Below are 20,528 nucleotides of genomic sequence, written 5' to 3'. Positions count from 1 at the left end.
AATTACTTTACAAAAGTCAGTTTTTGACAAAAGTCAAAAAACTTTTGAAAAGTTTTATTCTTGAAATTTCAGAAGGACTGATACAGGGTATTAGAGATTCTAGTATATTTTAGTTAGAAAGGTAATTTTTTTATGCTAGAACCTTTTGCTAAAAACACAAAAACACTTAGCAGAAGTGTGGTGTTCTGGTTATTCTGTCCTTGAGTGCAGATCCCTGAGTATTTTGGTTTTAGCATTGAGTTTATTATTTGATCTAGTACTTTTTCTAGAAAATCTGTACTTTTCTAGCGCATATACATTTTTTTTTTGGCCACACCACGTGGCAGCTGAGAGCTTAGTTCCCTGACCTGGGATTGAACCCGTGACCCCTGCAGTGGAAGCATGGAGTCTTAACCACTGGGCTGCCAACTTAACCATTGTCCCTCCTGGTCCACATGGACGAAGCGTCCTTGCCATGTGCTGCGTTCAAGGCTTGTCCTCCATGCAGGCAGCCTGACCTGGTGGGGAGGGGGCACCGTTCACTTCCACGGCCTCCTCGTCTAATCTCTGGCTCAGACCTGTCTTCGAGTTCAGTGCCTACATGTAGGACAGCCATTCCACCTCTTGATTTGGGTGTTTCCTGACATCTCAAACCTCGCTTAACTCTCAGTGGACTTATGCCTCCCGTATGGAAATCCACATGCCTGGCCTCCCCATCCTCCCAACAGCTCTGGCCAGGCACCTGGGATCAGGTGGGGAGCGGGTTGTGGTCAGGACTGTCCTGTGGAGCCTCAGGAGATCATAGCTGGTCATCTGTCCATGCCACCTTCTGCCGAGAGAAGTTCCCTAACCAAACCCCAGACCTCGTGCTCGCTGCTGGGCGGAACCGGACCTTGGAGATTTTCGACCTCAACGTGGGCTGCAGTGCGGCCGTCATCACGGGAGCCCATTCTCGGCCTGTCCACCAGATCTGTCAGAATAAAGTGAGTGAGCGTCTGACAGCGCACAGCCTTTGTAAACTTTGTGTTTAAGTGTTTAACAAACTTACAATGCAATCTTACAGCAGTTTGCTGCCAGAAGCAACAGTGATTTTTATTGGTCATGAAGCTACTGTAAGCCTTGATGTTTGATGTTAGAAGGCATTTGGATGCTGTTTCGAATGTGGATGTTTGTACCTTTCTCTTTGATGATTTTGTGGTCCCAGTTTTTGATTTTACCACTTTCAAATGAAAACAGTCCCATTTTCGTTTACCACTTGGCGGTGGTTTTGGGCGTTTCCAGTGCTGGGTGGATTCTGCAGGGATGTGAGGTAGCCTTTGTGGATTTGCGGGTCTCTCTGTCGGGTGCAGCTGGTCTGTTTCGACAGAGGAAGAGTTCAAATAACACACAACTGGGCATTGAAGGTCAGGGACTGAGGAGGTGGCCTTTCTGATGAGTTCATTGTCTCACAGTTTAGTTCAAAAGATGCTTTGTTTTGAAAGAACAACCAAGAGACTTGTGAACAGAACTTTTGTTTTCAGGACTACAACTTTGATTTTTGATAGATTTGGAATCGCTTTCCAAATTAAGGGTTTACTTTATAATGCCTGCAGAAATATGCATTATAGTTCAAAGATATTCTCCTTTTTTAAATGAAGTCTTACTATGTTGCTCAGAGAAGACTCTCTTATCCACAGTTTCAAGATGTTACTCAGGTTTAGGTTTCCGTGTGACGGCGTGTGTGGTCTGATAAGTCGGTGAGGTTCTGTAAGTGGCTGAGTGGGAGGAGAGCACAGATCCAGGACCGTGGAGCTGAATTCTCATGAATGGACTTTGGTGTTGTCCTGGGGGAGTGGGAGCCAGGGGTGCTGGACCCAGAGTCAGACTGTGTTGGGGGCAGTGGGAGACCCCCGATGTGAGGGGCAGTGGCCTGAGGCCCTGCGTCCATGTCCTGGGAGGTCCGTCTAGACGGCCTGTCCAGAGTCCGGGCTTCTGGCCTTGGTGGGCAGGGGCTGGGGCCACGGAGGAGGGGAGTCACCTCCCCCGGGCAGCAAGCGTCTGCTCCTCCCGGGGGGATCCTGGTCTTGGACAGGCTCCTCGAGGCTCAGACTGGGTCCTACCTGATGTTTCCCCCAGTTTACCCTTAGGGGTTCATTAAGGAGGACATTTCCAATTAAGAGGAGGCTTTTCTGGTTTGTATGATGTTTTCAGCTGAGAGTTATTGAAGAAAAGATTATTTTTCTGCATCTTTTTTTGGGAACAGAATCTTAACTGCATAAAAAAACAGAGCAAGAATATTTTAAACTCTGTGCAGTAGGTCCCCCAGACGAATGGAGGCACCTTCTGAAGAATGCAGTGACGTCCTGCCACTGCTGACAGCAGCCTTGGACCCAGCGGAGGTGGCAGGCCGTGCGGCGTGTTGACGCCCCCGCCGGCGCGGCCCCTGGGAGGGCTGTGGGGGTGGGTTCTTTTAGGGCAGGAATGCGGTTTGAGTTTAGGAACCGTGATCTCACACTGGTTTTTTCAGAATAAGATCTGCCAAGGTGGTGTTCCAGATTAATTATTAGACCTGGTAGGGTTCTGGGCTTTTCAGTGAATTTGATAATAGACTCATATATCTTTTCCATTATAAATCTATTATAAATCCTATTTTCTTTTTTTTTTAATGTTCTAATCTTTATTTCTTTCTGGACTTTATCATACAGTCATAAAAACTTGATTGAAAGTTGATATGTTAGAGTTCAGTATAAGGTTTTTCTTCGGTTTGGTTCCCAAAACTGTTTAAGTTGAAAATGCAAAGTATAATTTTGGTGTTTTGATGCTCTTTTACTTATAACGTAAAAATAAACCCTTGGCTTTAAAATAATGGTAAAGGCAATTCTTTTAAACTTAGCTAACCAGATTTTGTCATATTTTCAGAGAAGTTATTTCCTTTTGAAAAGTAACATGTTGCTGTTTTGACTGATATCTTCCTCTCTGTTTCCATTTTATAAAAGAAGATATTTTAACCTTCTGCATATAACGCTTTTCTCTGTTATAAGGATTAAATAATATAATGTATATTGATTTCTTAGCATATGCTAAATTCACTAAATGGAAACTATTTTTTTTTCATTTATTTTTATTAGTTGGAGGCTAATTACTTTACAGTATTGTAGTGGTTTTTGCCATACATTGACGTGAATCAGCCATGGATTTACATGTGTTCCCCATCCCAATCCCCCCTCCCGCCTCCCTCCCCATCCGATCCCTCTGGGTCTTCCCAGTGCACCAGCCCTGAACATTTGTCTCATGCATAAATGGAAGCTATTTTTAAAAATATAAATTTATGAGGCTTGGTGGACATTGCCTTAGGAAACTCTGAATCTTCATATGCAACTAATTTCACACAATTGCTTTGTTCCCACGAGTGTTAAGGAGAAACGCATCGAATTTTGCTTCCTGCAGTTGAAAGTCAGGCTGAATTATTACAGAAATGATGTCTGCTTTCAAAGACCGCAGACTGGAAGGTGGGAGATGTGGGTGTGAGTAACCCTCACTCATGCACATCTGAGTCTTGAAGCTCCGTAAGGTGTGTCAGTCGCTCAGTCGTGTCCAACTCTCGTGACCCTGTGGACTGTGGCTCCTCTGTCCCTCGGATTCTCCAGGCGAGAATACTGGAGTAGGTTGCCATTCTGTTCTCCAGGGGCTCTGCCCAGCCCAGGGATCGAACCCAGGTCTCTTGCACTGCAGGTGATTCTTTACCGTCTAAGCCACCAGGGAAGTCCACTTAAGCTCTGTAAGGTGAGAGAAAGAGTGCCCCCCCAGCGATGAGAACAGGATGCTTATGCTGTTCTGGAAGGTCGGAGCAGACGGCATTCGGCTGGAGTCGCACGTCCTTCCACGTCGTCAGACAGAGCTTGACTTTATGGGGCCTTTGAAGGTGGTAGGAAAGAGAGAAGCAGGTCGACCTGAGTCCTGCCTGAGGGTCTGGACGGGTCCCTGGGTCTCAGTTTCCTCTGTTCACAGAGTGATTCGAATATAAAATCCCAGTAGGGGGTTAATGCCACGAACGCAAACCTCCAGAGGCTGTAGATGCGAGTCCAGCTCCAGGTCAGCCTCGGCCCCGGTCCACTCCTGCCCCTCCAGGAGCCCTGCCCACCCAGCCTGCTGCTAAAACACACCCCCGACTCCACGTCCGGCCTTCGGTTCCTCAGGGGCCCTGCTGACACACACCCCCAACTTTGAGTCTGGCCTTCGGTTCCTCAAGGGCCCCGCAGCTTCCGAGATAGAGTCAGCTTTGCAGGCAGCCTCTTGCCGCTGCTCTTGTGCATCTCTGCCTGCTGTCCTCAGGGTGGTGTGGACCCTCTGGTCTCGGGTGAGGGAGTCGGGCATCTGTGAGGCCAGGGCCGCTCTCCTGCACGGGGGCATTGGTGTGGGATGCCCCACGCCAGCGGCACAGACCTGGCGTCACTTCCTCCAGGGGGCTCACCTGCTATCACCAGGGCAGGTGCGGCAGTTCCCAAGGTTGAGTGTACGTGCTCACCAGGGCAGGTGCATGCAAGTTCCCAGGGCTGAGTGTACCTGTTCACCAGGGCAGGTGCAGCAGGTTCCCAGGGCTGAGTGTACCTGGTCACCAGGGCAGGTGCGTGCAGGTTCCCAGGGCTGAGTGTACCCGGTCACCAGGGCAGGTGCGTGCAGGTTCCCAGGACTGAGTGTATCCGGTCACCAGGGCAGATGCAGCAGTTCCCAGGGCTGAGTGTACCTGGTCACCAGGGGCGGGTGTGGCAGTTCCCAGGGCTGAGTGTACCTGCTCACCAGGGGCGCGTGCAGCAGGTTCCCAGGGCTGAGTGTACCCGGTCACCAGGGCAGGTGCATGCAGGTTCCCAGGGCTGAGTGTACCTGGTCACCAGGGGCGGGTGCGGCAGGTTCCCAGGGCTGAGTGTACCCGGTCACCAGGGCAGGTGCGTGCAGGTTCCCAGGGCTGAGTGTACCCGGTCACCAGGGCAGGTGCGTGCAGGTTCCCAGGGCTGTGTACCCGGTCACCAGGGCAGGTGCGTGCAGGTTCCCAGGGCTGAGTGTACCTGCTCACCAGGGCAGGTGCGTGCAGGTTCCCAGGGCTGAGTGTACCTGGTCACCAGGGGCGGGTGTGGCAGTTCCCAGGGCTGAGTGTACCCGGTCACCAGGGCCAGGTGCAGCAGTTCCCAGGGCTGGGTGTACCCGGTCACCAGGGGCGGGTGCGGCAGTTCCCAGGGCTGAGTGTACCCAGTCACCAGGGCAGGTTCCTTGGGCTCCTGTGCCTGTGGGGTCGTTGGTCCCAATCACTCTCCCCCAGGCCTCAGCGGAGCAGAGTGCTCTGTGATCCCCAGGCCAGGCCACACAAGGTTTCTCCCCCCGGCGCCTGGGAGCTGGTCCATCCTGAGCCGTCCGCGTGTCGTGGGGGGCGGGGGCAGCAGGGCAGAGTAGCCGGCACTGTGCAGTTGGATGAGAGGCATTATGTTGGAAAGGGAGTTCTGAGGGGTTTGATGGGGAAAGAACTGGTTTTACTTCGTGAAAATAAACATCTGAATGGTATGTGATGGGATGAAAAGATGAGGGTATAAGGTTACAGGTTTACACCATGGCTTAATAGTTTTCTTAAACTTCCCTTAAATTTCTGCTCAGTTACTCGCTGGGCATCAAAGTGTTCCGACTAACCACAGCCCTGCAGGGACTGTCGTCCTGCAAGTCCACGTTCAGGGGACGCACAAGTCACAGTTGGCCCAGAAGTCCCATTTCCACTCAGATGAGAAAATACGTCGTTTCTGATTTCCTTTCGGCTTGGTGACGAGTGCAGCCACATCTGCAGGCGCCGGTGGGGCTCTTTTGTGAGTGTCTGAGTTCCTGTGATGACCTCTTCTGAGCATCACCTGCAGCTGTCTTGTGTGCACAAGCAGAATTTAACTCATTGTATCCTCCAGTCACAAAATGTGAGGGCCTTGTGTTCCCATTTTTTATTTCTATTTTATATCATTAAATGGTTAATTTTTAGAACAAAAGTGCATAAATATTTTTTATGATTTATTGATATCTTTAAGAATCACAGCAGATGTCTTTTCTTTATATATTTAAAAAAATCTGATTGGCTATTACTCTTTTCTGTGTCTGAATGAGATACTTGCATTTTTTGTGCTGTAAATCTGTAATGTGCATGTGTGGTCAGCCTCTTCAGTCGTATCCAGCTCTTTTCGACCCCCGGGACTGTAGCCTGCCAGGCCCCCGTGTCCGTGGGATTTCCTAGGCGAGAATACTGGGGTGCTGTGTGCTAAGTCACTTCAGTCGTGTCCAGCTCTTTGTGACCCCCTGGACTGTAGTCCGCCAGGCTCCTCTGTCCATGGGATTCTCCAGGCAAGACTACGGGAGTGGGTTGTCATTCCCTCATCCAGGGGATCTTCCCAACCCAGAGACTGAACCCAGGTCTCCTGCACTGCATGCGGATTATTTACCGCTGAGTCACTGGGGGAGCCCAAATGTATAATAATAGACAGGTAATTTGAATTGAAAAGCAAAAAAATATGTAAAATTTTAAATAGTTTAATGAAACTATCTTGTCACACCCGAACTTTAGATTTTCAGAAATAATAGCCACTCAAATTGATACAATTTGCTTTAAAATAGATACTTCATTAGCTCTAGGTCTTCCTTTTTTCTCTTTTTTAGAGAAATGCCATGATTTTTGCTGCAGGAAAGCGTTCCTGTTTGCTGGCCCTGCTGAACCCCCGTGACTCTCCCCGAGTGTGCGCTCAGAGCACAGGCGCCTTCTGCAGCGAGTGTGCGCCTTCCTGTCGCAGCGCTGAGCCCTGTGTGTCCCAGGCTACCTCATCCTCACTGCACCACGGGCATGGATTTTACCCATTTTCCTGCATTTCTTACGTGTGCATTTAAGCCTATAAATTTCTCTCTGAATGCCGCTTTGGTTGTAATTTGCCAGTTTAGCAAATGGCCTTTTGACTTAGCAGTAAATATTTTCTGATTTTTTTCAACCTAGTCTTTATTTACATATGAGCTTTCAGTTTTCCACATCAGTTCAGTTCAGTTGCTCAGTCATGTCAGACTCTTTGCGACCCCATGAACCCCAGCCCACCAGGCCTCCCTGTCCATCACCAACTCCCGGAGTCCACTCAAACCCATGTCCATTGAGTCGGTGATGCCATCCAACCATCTCATCCTCTGTCATCCCCTTCTCTTCCCGCCTTCAATCTTTCCCAGCATCAGGGTCTTTTCAAATGAGTCAACTCTTCACATGAGGTGGCCAAAGTACTGGAGTTTCAGCTTCAACATCAGTCCTTCCAAGGAACACCCAGAACTGATCTCCTTTAGGATGGACTGGTTGGATATCCAGTCCAAGGGACTCTGAAGAGTCTTCTCCAACACCACAGTTCAAAAGCATCAATTCTTCAGCATTCAGCTTTCTTTATAGTCCAACTCTCACATCCATACATGACCACTGGAAAAACCATAGCCTTGACTAAACAGACCTTTGTTGGCAAAGTAATGTCTCTGCTTTTTAATATACTGTCTAGGTTGGTCATAACTTTCCTTCCAAGGAGTTTTCCACATACATAAACTAATTTGTTGTTTGGTCGCTCAGTTGTATCCAACTGTGACCCCATGGACTGCAGCATGCCAGGCTTCCCTGTCCTTCACCATCTCCTGGAGATTTCTCAAACTCATGTCCATTGAGTCAGTGATGCCATCCAACCATCTCATCCTCTGTCGTCCCCTTCTTCTCCTGCCTTCAATCTTTCCCAGCATCAGGGTCTTTTCCAATGAGTCAGTTCTTCGCACCAGGTGGTCAAAGTATTGGAGTTTCAGCTTCAACACTAGTCCTTCCAATGAATATTCAGGGTTGATTTCCTTTAGGATTGACTGGTTTGACCTCCTTACAGCCCAAGAGACTCTCAAGAAACTTCTCCATAGTTCAAAAGCATCAGTTCTTCGGCACTCAAGTTTCTTTATAGAGTCCAACTCTCACATCCATACATGACTACTGGAAAAACCATAGCTTTGACTATACAGACCTTTGTTAGTAAAGTTATGTCTCTGCTTTTTAATATTCTGTTTAGGTTTGTCATAGCTTTTGTTCCAAGAAGCAAGCGTCTTTTAATTTCATGACCGCAGTCACAATGCGCAGTGGTTTGGAGCCCAAGAAAATAAAATCTGTCACTGTTTTCATTGTTTCCCCATCTATTTGTCATGAAGTGATGGGACCAGAAGCCATGGTCTTAGTTTTTTGAATGTTTAGTTTTAAGCCAACTTTTTTCACTCTCCTCTTTCACCTTTATCAAGAGGCTCTTTAGTTCCTCTTTGCTTTCTGCCATAAGGGTGGTGTCACCCTGTTTGTTTAACCTATATGCTGAGCATGTCGTGAGAAATGCCAGGCTGTGTGAGTTACAAACTGGAACCAAGATAGGCGGGAGAAACATCAACAGCGTCAGATATGCAGATGATACCACTCTAATGGCAGAAAGCGAAGAGGAAATAAACAGCCTTTTGATGAGGGTGAAGGAGAAGAGTGAAATGGGCAACAGCACTGTTTATAATAACCAGGACATGGGAGCAACCTAGATGCCCATCGGCAGATGAATGGATAAGAAAGTTGCGGTACATATACACAATGGAATATTACTCAGCCATTAAAAAGGATACGTTTGAATCAGTTCTAATGAGGTGGATGAAGCTGGAGCCCATTATACAGAGTGAAGTAAGCCAGAAAGAAAAACACCGATACACTATACTAACGCATACGTATGGAATTTAGAAAGATGGTAATGATAACCCTATATGCAAGACAGAAAAAGAGACACAGATGTATAGAACAGACTTTTGGACTCTGTGGGAGAAGGCGAGGGTGGGATGATCTGAGAGAATAGCATTGAAACATGTGTATTATCAATTGAGAAACAGATCACCAGCATGAGACACATGCATGAGACAAGTGCTCGGGGCTGGTGCACTAGGATGACCCAGAGGGACGGGATGGGGAGGGAGGTGGGAGGGATGTTCAGGATGGGGAACACATGTAAATCCATGGCTGATTCATGTCAACGTGTGGCAAAAACCACTACAATATTGTAAAGTAATTAGCCTCCAACTAATATAAATACATGAAAAAAACAAGAGGCAGCTTAAGATTAATATTTAAAAAAACTAAGATCGTGGCATCTGGTCCCATTACTGCATGGCAAATAGAAGGAGACAAGGTGGAAGTAGTGACAGATTCCCTCTTCTTGGGCTCCAAAATCACTGCAGATGCTGACTGCAGCCATGAAATCAAAAGACGATTGCTTCTTGGCAGGAAAGCGATGACAAACCTAGAGAGCGTGTTGAAAAGCAGAGACATTACTTTGCTGACAACGGTTGTGAGAGCTGGACTGTAAATTTGGCAGAACACCTAAGAATTGATGCCTTTGAACTGTGGTCCTGGAGAAGACTCCTGAAAGTCCCTTGTACTGAAAGGAGATCAAACCAGTCAATCTTAGGGGAGATCAACCCTGAATGTTCACTGGAAGGACTGATGCTGAAGCTGAAGCTCTAGTATTTCAGTCATCTGATGCAAGGAGCCGACTCATTGGAAAAGTCCCTGATGCTGGGAAAGACTGAGGGCAGAAGGAGAAGAGGGCATCAGAGGATGAGACGGCTGGATGGCATCGCCAATGCAGTGGACGTGAACTTGGGCAAAACTTGGGGGATGGTGAGGGACAGGGAGGCCGGAGTGCTGCAGTCCCTGGGGTTACAAAGAGTCAGACATGACTGGCTGACTGAACAACAATATCTTATATTTTCAGATACAGTTGTTTTTATCACATTCAGAAACTATTACTAATTAGGTGTACTTTCAGTTCAGTTAAGTTGCTCAGTCGTGTCCAACTCTTTGAGACACCACAGACTGCAGCTTGCCAGGCCTCCCTGTCCATCACCAACTCTCCAAGCATACTCAAACTCATGTCTGTCGAGTCGGTGATGCCACCCAACCATCTCATTCTCTGTCGTCCCCTTCTCCTCCTGCCTTCAATCTTTCCCAGCATCAGGGTCTTTTCCAATGAGTCAGTTCTTCACATCAGGTGGTCAAAGTATTGGAGTTTCAGCTTCAGCATCAGTCCTTTCAATGAATATTCAGGGCTGATTTTCTTTAGGATGAACTGGTTGTATTCCTTGCAGTCCAAGGGACTCTCAAGAGTCTTCTCCAACACCACAGTTCAAAAGCATCAATTCTTTGGTGCTCAGCTTTCTTTATAGTCTAACTCACACATCCATGCATGACTACTGGAAAAACCATAGCTTTGACTAGATGGACCTTTGATGGCAAAGTAATGTCTCTGCTTTTTAATATACTGTCTAGGTTGGTCATAACTTTTCTTCCAAGGAGCAAGTGTCTTTTAATTTTATGGCTGCAGTCACCATCTGCAGTGATTTTGTAGTCCCCCAAAATAAAGTCTATTACTGTTTCCATTTTTTTCCCATGATCTTACTTTTCTGAATGTTGAGTTTAAGCTAACTTTTTACTCTCCTCTTTCACTTTCATCAAGATGCTCTTTAGTTCTTCTTCACTTTCTTCCATAAGTGTGATGTCATCTGCATATCTGAGGTTATTGATATTTCTCCCAGCAATCTTGATTACAGCTTGTGCTTCATCCAGGCCAAGATTTCTCATGATGTACTCTACATAAAAATTAAATAAGCAGGGTGACAATATACAGCCTTGACATACTCCTTTCCTGATTTGGAACCAGTCTGTTGTTCCATGTCCAGTTCTAACTGTTGCTTCTTGACCTGCATACAGATTTCTCAGGAGGCAGCTAAGGTGGTCTGGTATTCCCATCTCTCTAAAAATTTTCCACAGTTTGTTGTGATCCACATAGTCAAAGACTTTAGCATAGTCAATAAATCAGAAGTAGATGTTTTTCTGGAACTCTCTTGCTTTTTTGATGATCCAATGGATGTTGGCAATTTGATCTCTGGTTCCTCAGCCTTTTTTAAATCCAGCTTGAATAGCTGGAAGTTCATGGTTCATGTACTGTTGAAGCCTGGCTTGGAGAATTTTGAGCATTACTTTGCTAGCGTATGAGATGAGTATAATTGTGCAGTAGTTTGAGCATTCTTTGGCATTGCCTTTCTTTGGGATTGGAATCAAAACTGACCTTTTCCAGTCCTGTGGCCATTGCTGAGTTTTCCAAATATGGTGGCATATTGAATGCAGTACTTTCACTTTCAGCATCATGTTTTAGGATTTGAAATAGCTCAACTGGATTTCCATCACCTTCACTAGCTTTGTTTGTAGTGGTGCTTCCTAAGGCTCACTTGACTTTGTATTCCAGGATGTCTGGTTCTAGGTGAGTGATCACACCATCGTAGTTATCTGCGTCCTCAAGATCTTTTTTGCATAGATCTTTTGTGTACTCTTGCCACCTCTTCTTATCATCTTCTGCTTCTGTCAGGTCCCTGCCATTTCTCTCCTTTATTGAGCCCATCTTCACATGAAATGTTCCCTAATCTTCTTGAAGAGCGCTCTAGTCTAGTAAGGTGTACTTTGCCTTATTTCTAATTTTGCTTAATGTTTTTACAATCAATCTTTGCTCCTTTTACTTAGCGTATGCTATTTTCCCCCACCCTTTACTTTCAACTGTTAAAATTAATATATTTTAAGTGTTTTTGTTGAAATCCAACTAGGAATCTTTCTTTTATTTGTTGGGCTTACTCTGTTAGAAATTATTATGATGACTCATCAGTTGATCTTATTTTGTTTTTCTCTTCAATCTTTAAAAAGAACTCTTCACTTTCTATTTATCATGATATTTCTTGGCTTCATTTTTTTTCCTTCAGTCTCTACTGGCTTGATCAGATATTTTTCTAAATTCTTTTTTTCCCCTTGAAAGGTTTGACCTCTGTATATTATTTCTGGTTTTTTTTTTTTTTCCCATTTTTTACTGTTCAATTTCAAGAAACTAGCAACATTGTAAGCTCTTGTAACTGTACACTCATCTCTCTGTTAAACTAGATCCGTGTTTTGTTCTTTTTGCATTCAGGGTGTTGCAGAGCACCCAACATTCAGTAGATGACCTGTAAATATTTGCTGAGCGTCTGTTGTTTCTGTGTTATGAGTTGTCAAGCTGTCTTAACCCAGTTCCAGTCTGTGGATCACTGCACTGTGCTCATCTCAGTAACTGGGAGGCAGTGAAGGGACCCCTCTGTGTGTTAGGTTTCTCATATGAGAAAGGGAGTAACGTAGCTGACACTTCACAAGTTTGCCAAGAGGAGGAAATGTGAAGTGTTCAGAATGCTGTGGGTGCACAGTTAAGACTCAATGCATATTTGTTTGTTTTTCTAGTCATTGAATTTATATAAGCCTTTGCTTCCTGTTTGTAAATGAAGAATCACTTGCAGGTATTTTAAGCATAAATGCTTGTGGACACACTTTATTAGATTTGTCTTAACATTAATGTTTGGATATTCTTGACATAGTAGGAAGATGGAAATTATTATAAACCACATTATATTTAAGTAATGTTTGGGGCCAGATGGCTTTGTAGATGGAGTTCAGTTTCAGTCCACTAGACCACTAGACACTGAAAATCATGGCAACACTCCTGACAGCAGCTTGGAGAAGGTAAGGGTCCTGAGGGCCCGGTGACCAGACCAGAGGCAGGTCCTCGGAAGCGTTAGCGTCTGCTGGGACACGAGCTGGATTTCACCCAAGTCAGCGTCACGGGCACTTGCTCAGGGAGTCTCAGGGATTGATGAGCAGGAAACTAATAACTGACCTCAAGCTTTAAATGCCTTATTAAGACCATCCTTCAGATAATTTATTGACTACGGCTTATGACCTACACTTTAAAAAGTTTGGTGTATTATTATCAGTCTTTTGATCTTTTGCCATTTGTAGTTCTGTAATTTCCGTGGCATTATATATAGAGAAAACATACATCGGTAGTTTTAAGATCAAAATGTCCCATTAGCAATTATTCATAGGAAGTTTTTGAAGTCCAATTCTAAAATTTTTATAAATAAAAAAGCTATTCATTAATTTCTTTCTTTAGATTCAGTGTTGTTAGATATGAATAGTGTAATGTTTATTAATTCAACCTGTAAAAAATATGCCTTGATTTTCCCCTTATAATTACAGGGGTCATCATTTGCGACCCAGCAATCCCAGGCTTATGATCTCTTTGCGACCACAGCCACTGGTGATGGGATAAAGCTCTGGGACCTGAGGACCCTGAGGTGCGGCTCCCTCTGCTTCTCGGGTTGCAGTTGGGGGTGAGGCCGGACAGACCCCATAGAGTGTGTTTTAATTAAAGCTCATGGCAAACTCCACTTGAGCTTGTTTTTCCAAGTATGACAAGGTTGTGGTGAATCTATTCACACTGACTAAGGAAAGTCTGGTTTATACACAAGAAGGGTCACACAGTTTATGATAAAAAAGCAGATCCTGGTCTCTCCTCTGCTACAGGTCACATGTGACCTCTGATTGCTGGAGATACACAGGCAGTTAATTGATCACTTCACTGTTGGACTTCAGTGAGCATGTATGTAACAGTGAGATGTATATGTGTGTGTGCTGGCATGTACACACACAGTAAGATGTGCATGTAGCAGTGAGGTGTACATCTATTTGTGCATAAATATATATATACACACACAGTGATACATATTACAGTTAGATGTTTGTGTATATGTATGTATACAAAGTGTGTGTGTGTATATATATGAATATACACACAGGGGTACATACATGTAACAGTGAGATGTATATGCATGTATGCAAGCATGTGCACACCCAGTAAGATGCACATGTAACAGTGAGGTGTACATATATTTGTACATAAATATATGTATATACAGTGACACATACATATTACAGTTAGATGTGTGTATATATATATATGTATATATATGTATACATGTAACAGTGAGATGCATATGTATGTATACAAATACATACACACATAGTGATATGACCATGTACCAGTGAGATGTACGTATCAGTTCAATTCAGTCGCTCAGTCGTGTCCGATTCTTTGTGACCCCATGAATCGCAGCACGCCAGGCCTTTCTGTCCATCATCAACTCCAGGAGTTCACTCAAACCCATGTCCATCGAATCGGTGATGCCATCCAACCATCTCATCCTCTGTCATCCCCTTCTCCTCCTGCCCCCAATCCCTCCCAGCATCAGGGTCTTTTCCAGTGAGTCAGTTCTTCCCATCAAGTGGCCAAGGCATTGGAGTTTCATCTTCAGCATCAGTCCTTCCAATGAACACCCAGGACTGATCTCCTTTAGGATGGACTGGTTTGATCTCCTTGCAGTTCAAGGGACTCTCAAGAGTCTTCTCCAGCACCACAGTTCAAATGCTTCAATTCTTCGGCACTCAGCTTTCTTCACAGTCCAACTCTCAGATCCATACATGACCACTGGAAAAACCATAGCCTTGACTAAACAGACCTTTGTTGGCAAAGTAATGTCTCTGCTTTTTAATATGCTATCTAGGTTGGTCATAACTTTCCTTCCAAGGAGTAAGCGTCTTTTAATTTCATGGCAACAGTCACCATCTGCAGTGATTTTGGAGCCCAGAAAAATAAAGTCTGACACTGTTTCCATTGTCTCTCTATCTATTTCCCATGAAGTGATGGGACCAGATGCCATGATCTTAGTTTTCTGAATGTTGAGATGTACATATATATGTATACAAATATGTGTACACACAGTGATACATACATATTACAGTTAGATGTGTGTGTGTATATATGTATATACATGCACACATGGGTGCATACATGTAACAGTGAGATGTATATATATGTGTGTGTACACAATATACATACACACAGTGACATACACACGCATATATACACATATATGTATATTTACATGCACACACATGATTCTATTCCTTAAAGTGTCCTGATAGTTACGGCAGATGGACATTGAGTATATAATGTCTCTAACAAAATAGAATAACTACTTACATCTGTCTCTGTATCTGTGTGTGCGACACACAGATATTCGTAAGGACAATAGTAGCAGACTGCCTCTGTTTTCTTCTTCATTCACTAATCAAGTATAAACCCTCTGTTTCTATCCTGTGTGACTTCTGTATACTTTTCATGTATAAAAAGTTTATTTAATGTTAGTTTTGTTGTTTTTGTGAATTTATGATTTTAAAAGTGTGTTCATTATTTTTAAAGGGTGTCCAGAATAACCTGCCTCACCATTTATCATCAATAATCCTCACATATAAAGATGTTGTTTCACTGTTAGTTTGCTCATTTTTGTGAAGACAAGTCAGTATCTTCCTCCTAACTTATGTTAAAAATAGAGAAATCCTTTTTTCTCTTGGTGTTTTTTCTTCCTTGTAGGTGTGAGCGCCGTTTTGAAGGACATCCAAACCGCGGCTACCCGTGTGGAATTGCCTTTAGCCCTTGTGGCCGATTCGTGGCTTGCGGCGCTGAAGACAGACACGTATGTGCTGCCGTGGCAGTGTGTTGGTCTTTAGGCAAAGATTCTGCACTCATTCTTGGGGAGACAGTTAATACTGCTGCCTGTTAGGACAGAATCTTGACTATGGGCCAGTGCTCTGAGGCTGTGACATCCTAATGGTATTAAATAGCAATCACATACAAGGTATGACAGGCCAGCCATAGAAGGACAGATACCGTGTGAGCCTACTTATATGAGGAACCTAAAGCAGACTCATAGAGGCAGGCAGTGGAAAGTGGGGCCAGGAGCTCGGGCAGGGGAATGGGAGATTCTGGGCAGGGGGCACAGGGGCTAGTTTCACAGGACGAGCAAGAGTGGACTCTTCTGTCAACAGGGCATCTGGGGTCAGCACTACTGCATGCATACATGAGCCGTGTTGAGAAGGTGAACTTACGTTAAATGCCATCAGGATGATTAAAAACAAGGTTGATGGGAAACTCTCCCGGGGGCATCTTTCTGTCACAACCTGGACCTCTGGCCACCATTAACGTCATTAAGTATGGAACCGTTGAGATGTTAGTGTGTGTCACTAATGCTGTTTTAAGGTATCTACCTCGTTAGTCTTCACCAGGAGGTAGTCCTGTGATAACAGGGGAGCCAGAAGCTAACTGAGTCTTTGCAGGTAACTTCTGGCTTAAGAGAAAATACACAGGATAATGGAAGAAATTGAAAGGGCACCCAAAGAAGCAGACAGACAGATCCTAGATACGGAGCATCCTTCAGGACACTGGTCCAGTTCCTTCAACAACAATATGGCATGAAAAAGAGGCAGGAAGAGGAAGGATTGCTCCAAAATAGAGAGACATAAGAGCAACGTACAGATCTCGACTGGATCCCGATTGACCCCACATAATTGTTAAAAGACATTTGAGAATACTTGGGTAAGGTTTGATATTTACTGGGTAGTAAATATCGGCGAATTATTATTCTTTTAGATGTAAAAATGGCAGTGCAGTTAGGTGTAAAATGCCCATGTTTTTAAATACTTACAAAATATATAGGACTCATTTTTGCAGTTCGCTTCAAAATACTTCATACTTTTTAACCCCAAAAACTAGAAAGGAAAAGAAAAAAGATACGATACTTGGAGCAAGTATAGCAAGTCTTGATAATATTGTATTTGGGTTGTGTAGGTGTGTAACTCCTTGTGTAATTCTCTGTACTTTTGCATGTATTTGAAAAATTTCCAAATGCAAGGCCACACACAGGCATCGGGAGCAATCCTTGACGTGGATGAGCTTGATTTCACCTTTGCAGGTGCCCCTTCACGATCTCCTTGCGGGCCGGGCCGGGCACTGAAGCGGGCGCTCAGCTCAGGGGAGCCTGCATCTGTGTGCTGTTCTTCTCCGTGCCAATGGGAATCACCGTTCCCTGATCTGTGGTGTTTCTGTCTACCGTAGCGCACAGAGGTGCCTACTGTAGGGAAGAGGAGATAATAATGTGTGTGGTTGTGTTTCAGAAATGTCGCTTGAATCTTACTAGGCAGAAAGCTGTGACTGTACCACGATGACTTCTTCGGGATCACACTAAAACCATGGTCCCTCTATTTCATTGTAGGATCACCTTTTCAGAGAAATCAAAATGAAGGAATAAACTAAAGGACACTTGCAGATAATTAGTTGCATATTTGATCCTAGGTCCACAGATGCTGAGAAAGACCAAGCCATTATTGGAAAGCAGGTTGATCAGGATTTGCTTCCAGATCAATGGGGCTGCTTCTCCCTTGGGCGGGTGACGCCGACGGTTAGATCCGCAGTCAGGGCCGTCCAGAGATCCGCGTGCTCTCTCTCTGCGGGAGGAGCTTGTCACCTTGCCTGTCACAAATCTTGTTGTCCGGGCTTGGTGGGGATCCATGAGAGAAGAAGGAGGTTGTGTGTCTGCCTCAGGTCTGATGGGAGAGCCCGGAGCAGCGTCACCAACATTTTCTAACAGACTCTCTGCTTCTTCCTGGACGCAGGCAGCGTTTCTGCCTCAGTGAGATTTTAAATATCACTCTGTATTAAACCTTGACTATTTTGGTCTTCTGAGAAAAGATTTTTTTTTTTTAAATAAAAATTCAGTGATCTGAAGAAATATGCACAGTTCTGAGAAATGTCATCTTTGGAAATATTTTAAAAAGCAAAGTAAGTGTCCTTAGTTTGACAGTTGATTCCCCCATGGACCATATAATTATTATGAAGCTTCAGAAATACAGAATTCACTTCTGTTTGCAATTCTTTTCTCTTCTGTGGGGTTAATTCGGGGAAAGGAAAATGAAGGACACATGTTAGAATCCTGTGAGATGAAAAATGAAAGACACTTCATCTTCACGGATACGGTTCAACAGAATTACAAAACAGTTGTAATGAATTGGTCTAGTCCTGTTTGCAAAACCCTGATCTTTTTCAGTAGTACATTCAGTCCCTTACACTTTTTGTGAAAATATTTTTGAGCAGTATTATTCCAGCACCCTTGTGGTTTCTGCCACATCCTCATCTTTTGCCTGAAAAATGTTGCTGCGTTTTTCCTCACCCCTCTTCCCAGGGATTGATTTAGTTTCAGAGTAACACTTATTCTATACAGGTTTTCTTTCAGTTTCTTTTATTTTCTTAGCACATTTTAGCTAACACTTATTTCTGTTTAATGGGGAGAAGTTGCTTCATGAATCAATAACTGTTATTACCTCTAATTAAGACATTTTGTTCTTGCCATGGATTGTAACAAAATTGAGTCAGTTGCAGAATTCCTTGTTAACTTTTCCACTCTTTACATAAAGTACACTTTGTCCTTTTGGATGGGTCGTTGCCACTGTGTGGAAGTACAGCTTGTGATAAGTACGTATCTAATAAAATATTTCTGATATTGGGAACTGCAAACTGCTGTTTTCATTGACCCAGGAACCTTCTGGGTGAAAAGATATGTTTCATTTATTTATCAAATTATTTTTTTTCTGTTTGTTCCCTTTGTTCATTCTTGTTTTCCTTTCTTTTTAAGTTTGTTTGTTTTTTCATGGTGCTGGGTCTCTGTTGCTGCACGCGGGCTCCCCTGGTTGCGGTGAGTGGGGGCTGCTCTTCCTTCTGCCGCGCGGGCTCCTCACGGCAGCGGCTGCTCCTGTTTCAGGCACAGGCTCCGGGCGCACCGCTGTTGGCCGTTGTGGTACACGGGTGGCATGCGGAATCCTCCCACACCAGGGATCGAGCCCGTGTCCCCTGCATTGGCAGGTGGATTATTATCCACAGGAAAGTCCTAAAAGATATGTTTCGTTTCATACCGTTTTCATGTAGAACACAGAAGCCCGTTTCTTAGATGACTCTTCTTAGAATTGCTTCACAACGAGTACCATTGTGTCATCTTCCGTGCATTTTGAGATTCCAGGTAGACAGAGGCCAGTGTTAGTTCCCATTTGGATTTAGGTAAAAATGAGGAGTCTCAGGAAGGACTTCTTAACAAGAGGTAATCCTGTGACAGAAGCTGACGGAAGCAGACGCCCAAGCCTCGAGCCCCGCCTGCGAGTGCGGGGAGCTGCCCTTTGCCTGTCGGCCCCCCAGCTGCGTGTCTGTGCTTGCCCTTGTCCGAGGTCCGTCAGGGCAGGGAGCATGCCGGGGCTGCCTCTTTCTCTGCTGGCTGCTGCTGCAGCTGCCTGGGTGCATCCACTCTTGACCTTCCAGGCACTGTTTGTTACGTCAGAGAACTTTCTGTCTCTTTCTCAACCTGTTTTCCATTAGCCCACAGGTGAGTTCTCTGGGCCTTAGAAATACTAATGTAAGCCATAAGCTTGCACTTAACTTACTTTTGTAATTGTGTCTGTCACACATCGCACTGAGACTCCTTCTAGCATTAGCCCCGTTACCTCCAGGCCTCCTTTCCCCGCCCTTTTCTTATCTCTTGGAATCTTTCACTCTGGTTGCTTCTCTTCAGACACTTGTCCAGCTGTTCTCTGACTCTTCTTCTCGCATCTTCTGTTGTAAATTCAACCATGATTTGAGCTGTTCATGCATCACAAGTTGACTACACGTCAGTCTCTGATGCCAGCCTCTTCCTGCTTCCTGAGTGTGGCAGCTGCATGGCGTCACCTGAAGGCCTGGCTGTCTTAAACTCAGAAACTTAGAAACAGTGACTCGTTTCCCCTGAACACCTGCTACCTGAAGCCCCAGTCTCACTTCAGTTTGGTTCTAGTGATTTTCAGTCCCTTAAACTGCATCATGGAGATGTCCTTGGTGATTAGAGATCTGCTTCTCTCTTCCTCCAGAGCCTGGAATCTAGAGGGTGTGTGTGTATGTGTGTGTGTGCGTGCACACAGGCAGCATATGTATAGAAATATGCAATACAGCAAGTGCCTTATATACAAACCTTCAAGTTGTGGGCTTTGAAAGATGTGAGTGTGCACTGGCATGTCCAGGCAAACAGACTGGGTCACACGTCGGGTGTACACTGTCCTGTGAGTGCATCTTCTGCAGTGGCTGTGCTTGTGTGTGCTTTGCACAGAATACAGTGGCCCATTGTCTTTATTTCAAGTCCAGAATGTCCAGAGGCAGGTGTGAAAGCAGTGGCAATGTAGCTTGTACTACTGTGCTTTCTCAGATGCTATCCTGTGAGACTAAAACTGTTCTCTTTACTTGTATTTGCTTTTATGTATTATGTGTGTGAAAAGTGTTATAAACCTATTACAGTGCAGTGCTGTATGGCTGATTGTGTCAGTTGCGTATCTTTGCTGACTGTGGGACTTATGAACAAATTGAGCTTATGAATGCACTCGGAATGGAACTCATTTGTATGTAGGGGATGTGGTGTATATTCCTCCAAAAATTATAATTTTATTGACATATTTATAGACAGGTCATAAAGTAGTTGTACGGTTAACTTTTCTGAAGAAAGTTGCTAAGAGCAGTTACGGACATCTGTTTTCATTTCTTTTGGGTGTGTACAGAGCCATGAGATTGCTGGGTCAGAAGGCTGGTGTAGGTTTAATTTTGTTGGAAGCTTCCAAGGCAGCTGTGCCATTTGAACAATTGAGCACCAAATGTTTGGTGTGCACACACACACCCAGACATACACACATGCACACACACACACAGGCACATACATGAACACACAAT

At 44.6% G+C, this 20,528-nt stretch overlaps 1 protein-coding gene and 1 long non-coding RNA gene across 3 annotated transcripts in view; both read left to right on the top strand.

The window, feature by feature from the left end:
• Positions 1 to 20,528, top strand: part of WDR27 (WD repeat domain 27) — a 140,806-nt gene that overhangs the window by 46,529 nt on the left and 73,749 nt on the right. For both annotated transcript variants that reach the window (XM_043457174.1, XM_043457173.1), the window contains exons 21-23: positions 841 to 962; positions 13,100 to 13,197; positions 15,333 to 15,435. In XM_043457174.1, coding sequence (XP_043313109.1) covers positions 841 to 962; positions 13,100 to 13,197; positions 15,333 to 15,435 — 323 coding nt within the window. The remainder of the gene's footprint in view (positions 1 to 840; positions 963 to 13,099; positions 13,198 to 15,332; positions 15,436 to 20,528) is intronic.
• Positions 15,444 to 17,522, top strand: LOC122434038. Its single transcript, XR_006267223.1, has 2 exons — positions 15,444 to 16,893; positions 17,011 to 17,522. It is a non-coding gene; the product is annotated as an uncharacterized LOC122434038 (long non-coding RNA).

This window comes from Cervus canadensis, chromosome 33 (genome assembly GCF_019320065.1).
Source record: "Cervus canadensis isolate Bull #8, Minnesota chromosome 33, ASM1932006v1, whole genome shotgun sequence".
In the NCBI taxonomy this organism is placed as follows: Eukaryota; Metazoa; Chordata; class Mammalia; order Artiodactyla; family Cervidae; genus Cervus; species Cervus canadensis.
This window is presented reverse-complemented; position numbering and strand designations above follow the sequence as displayed.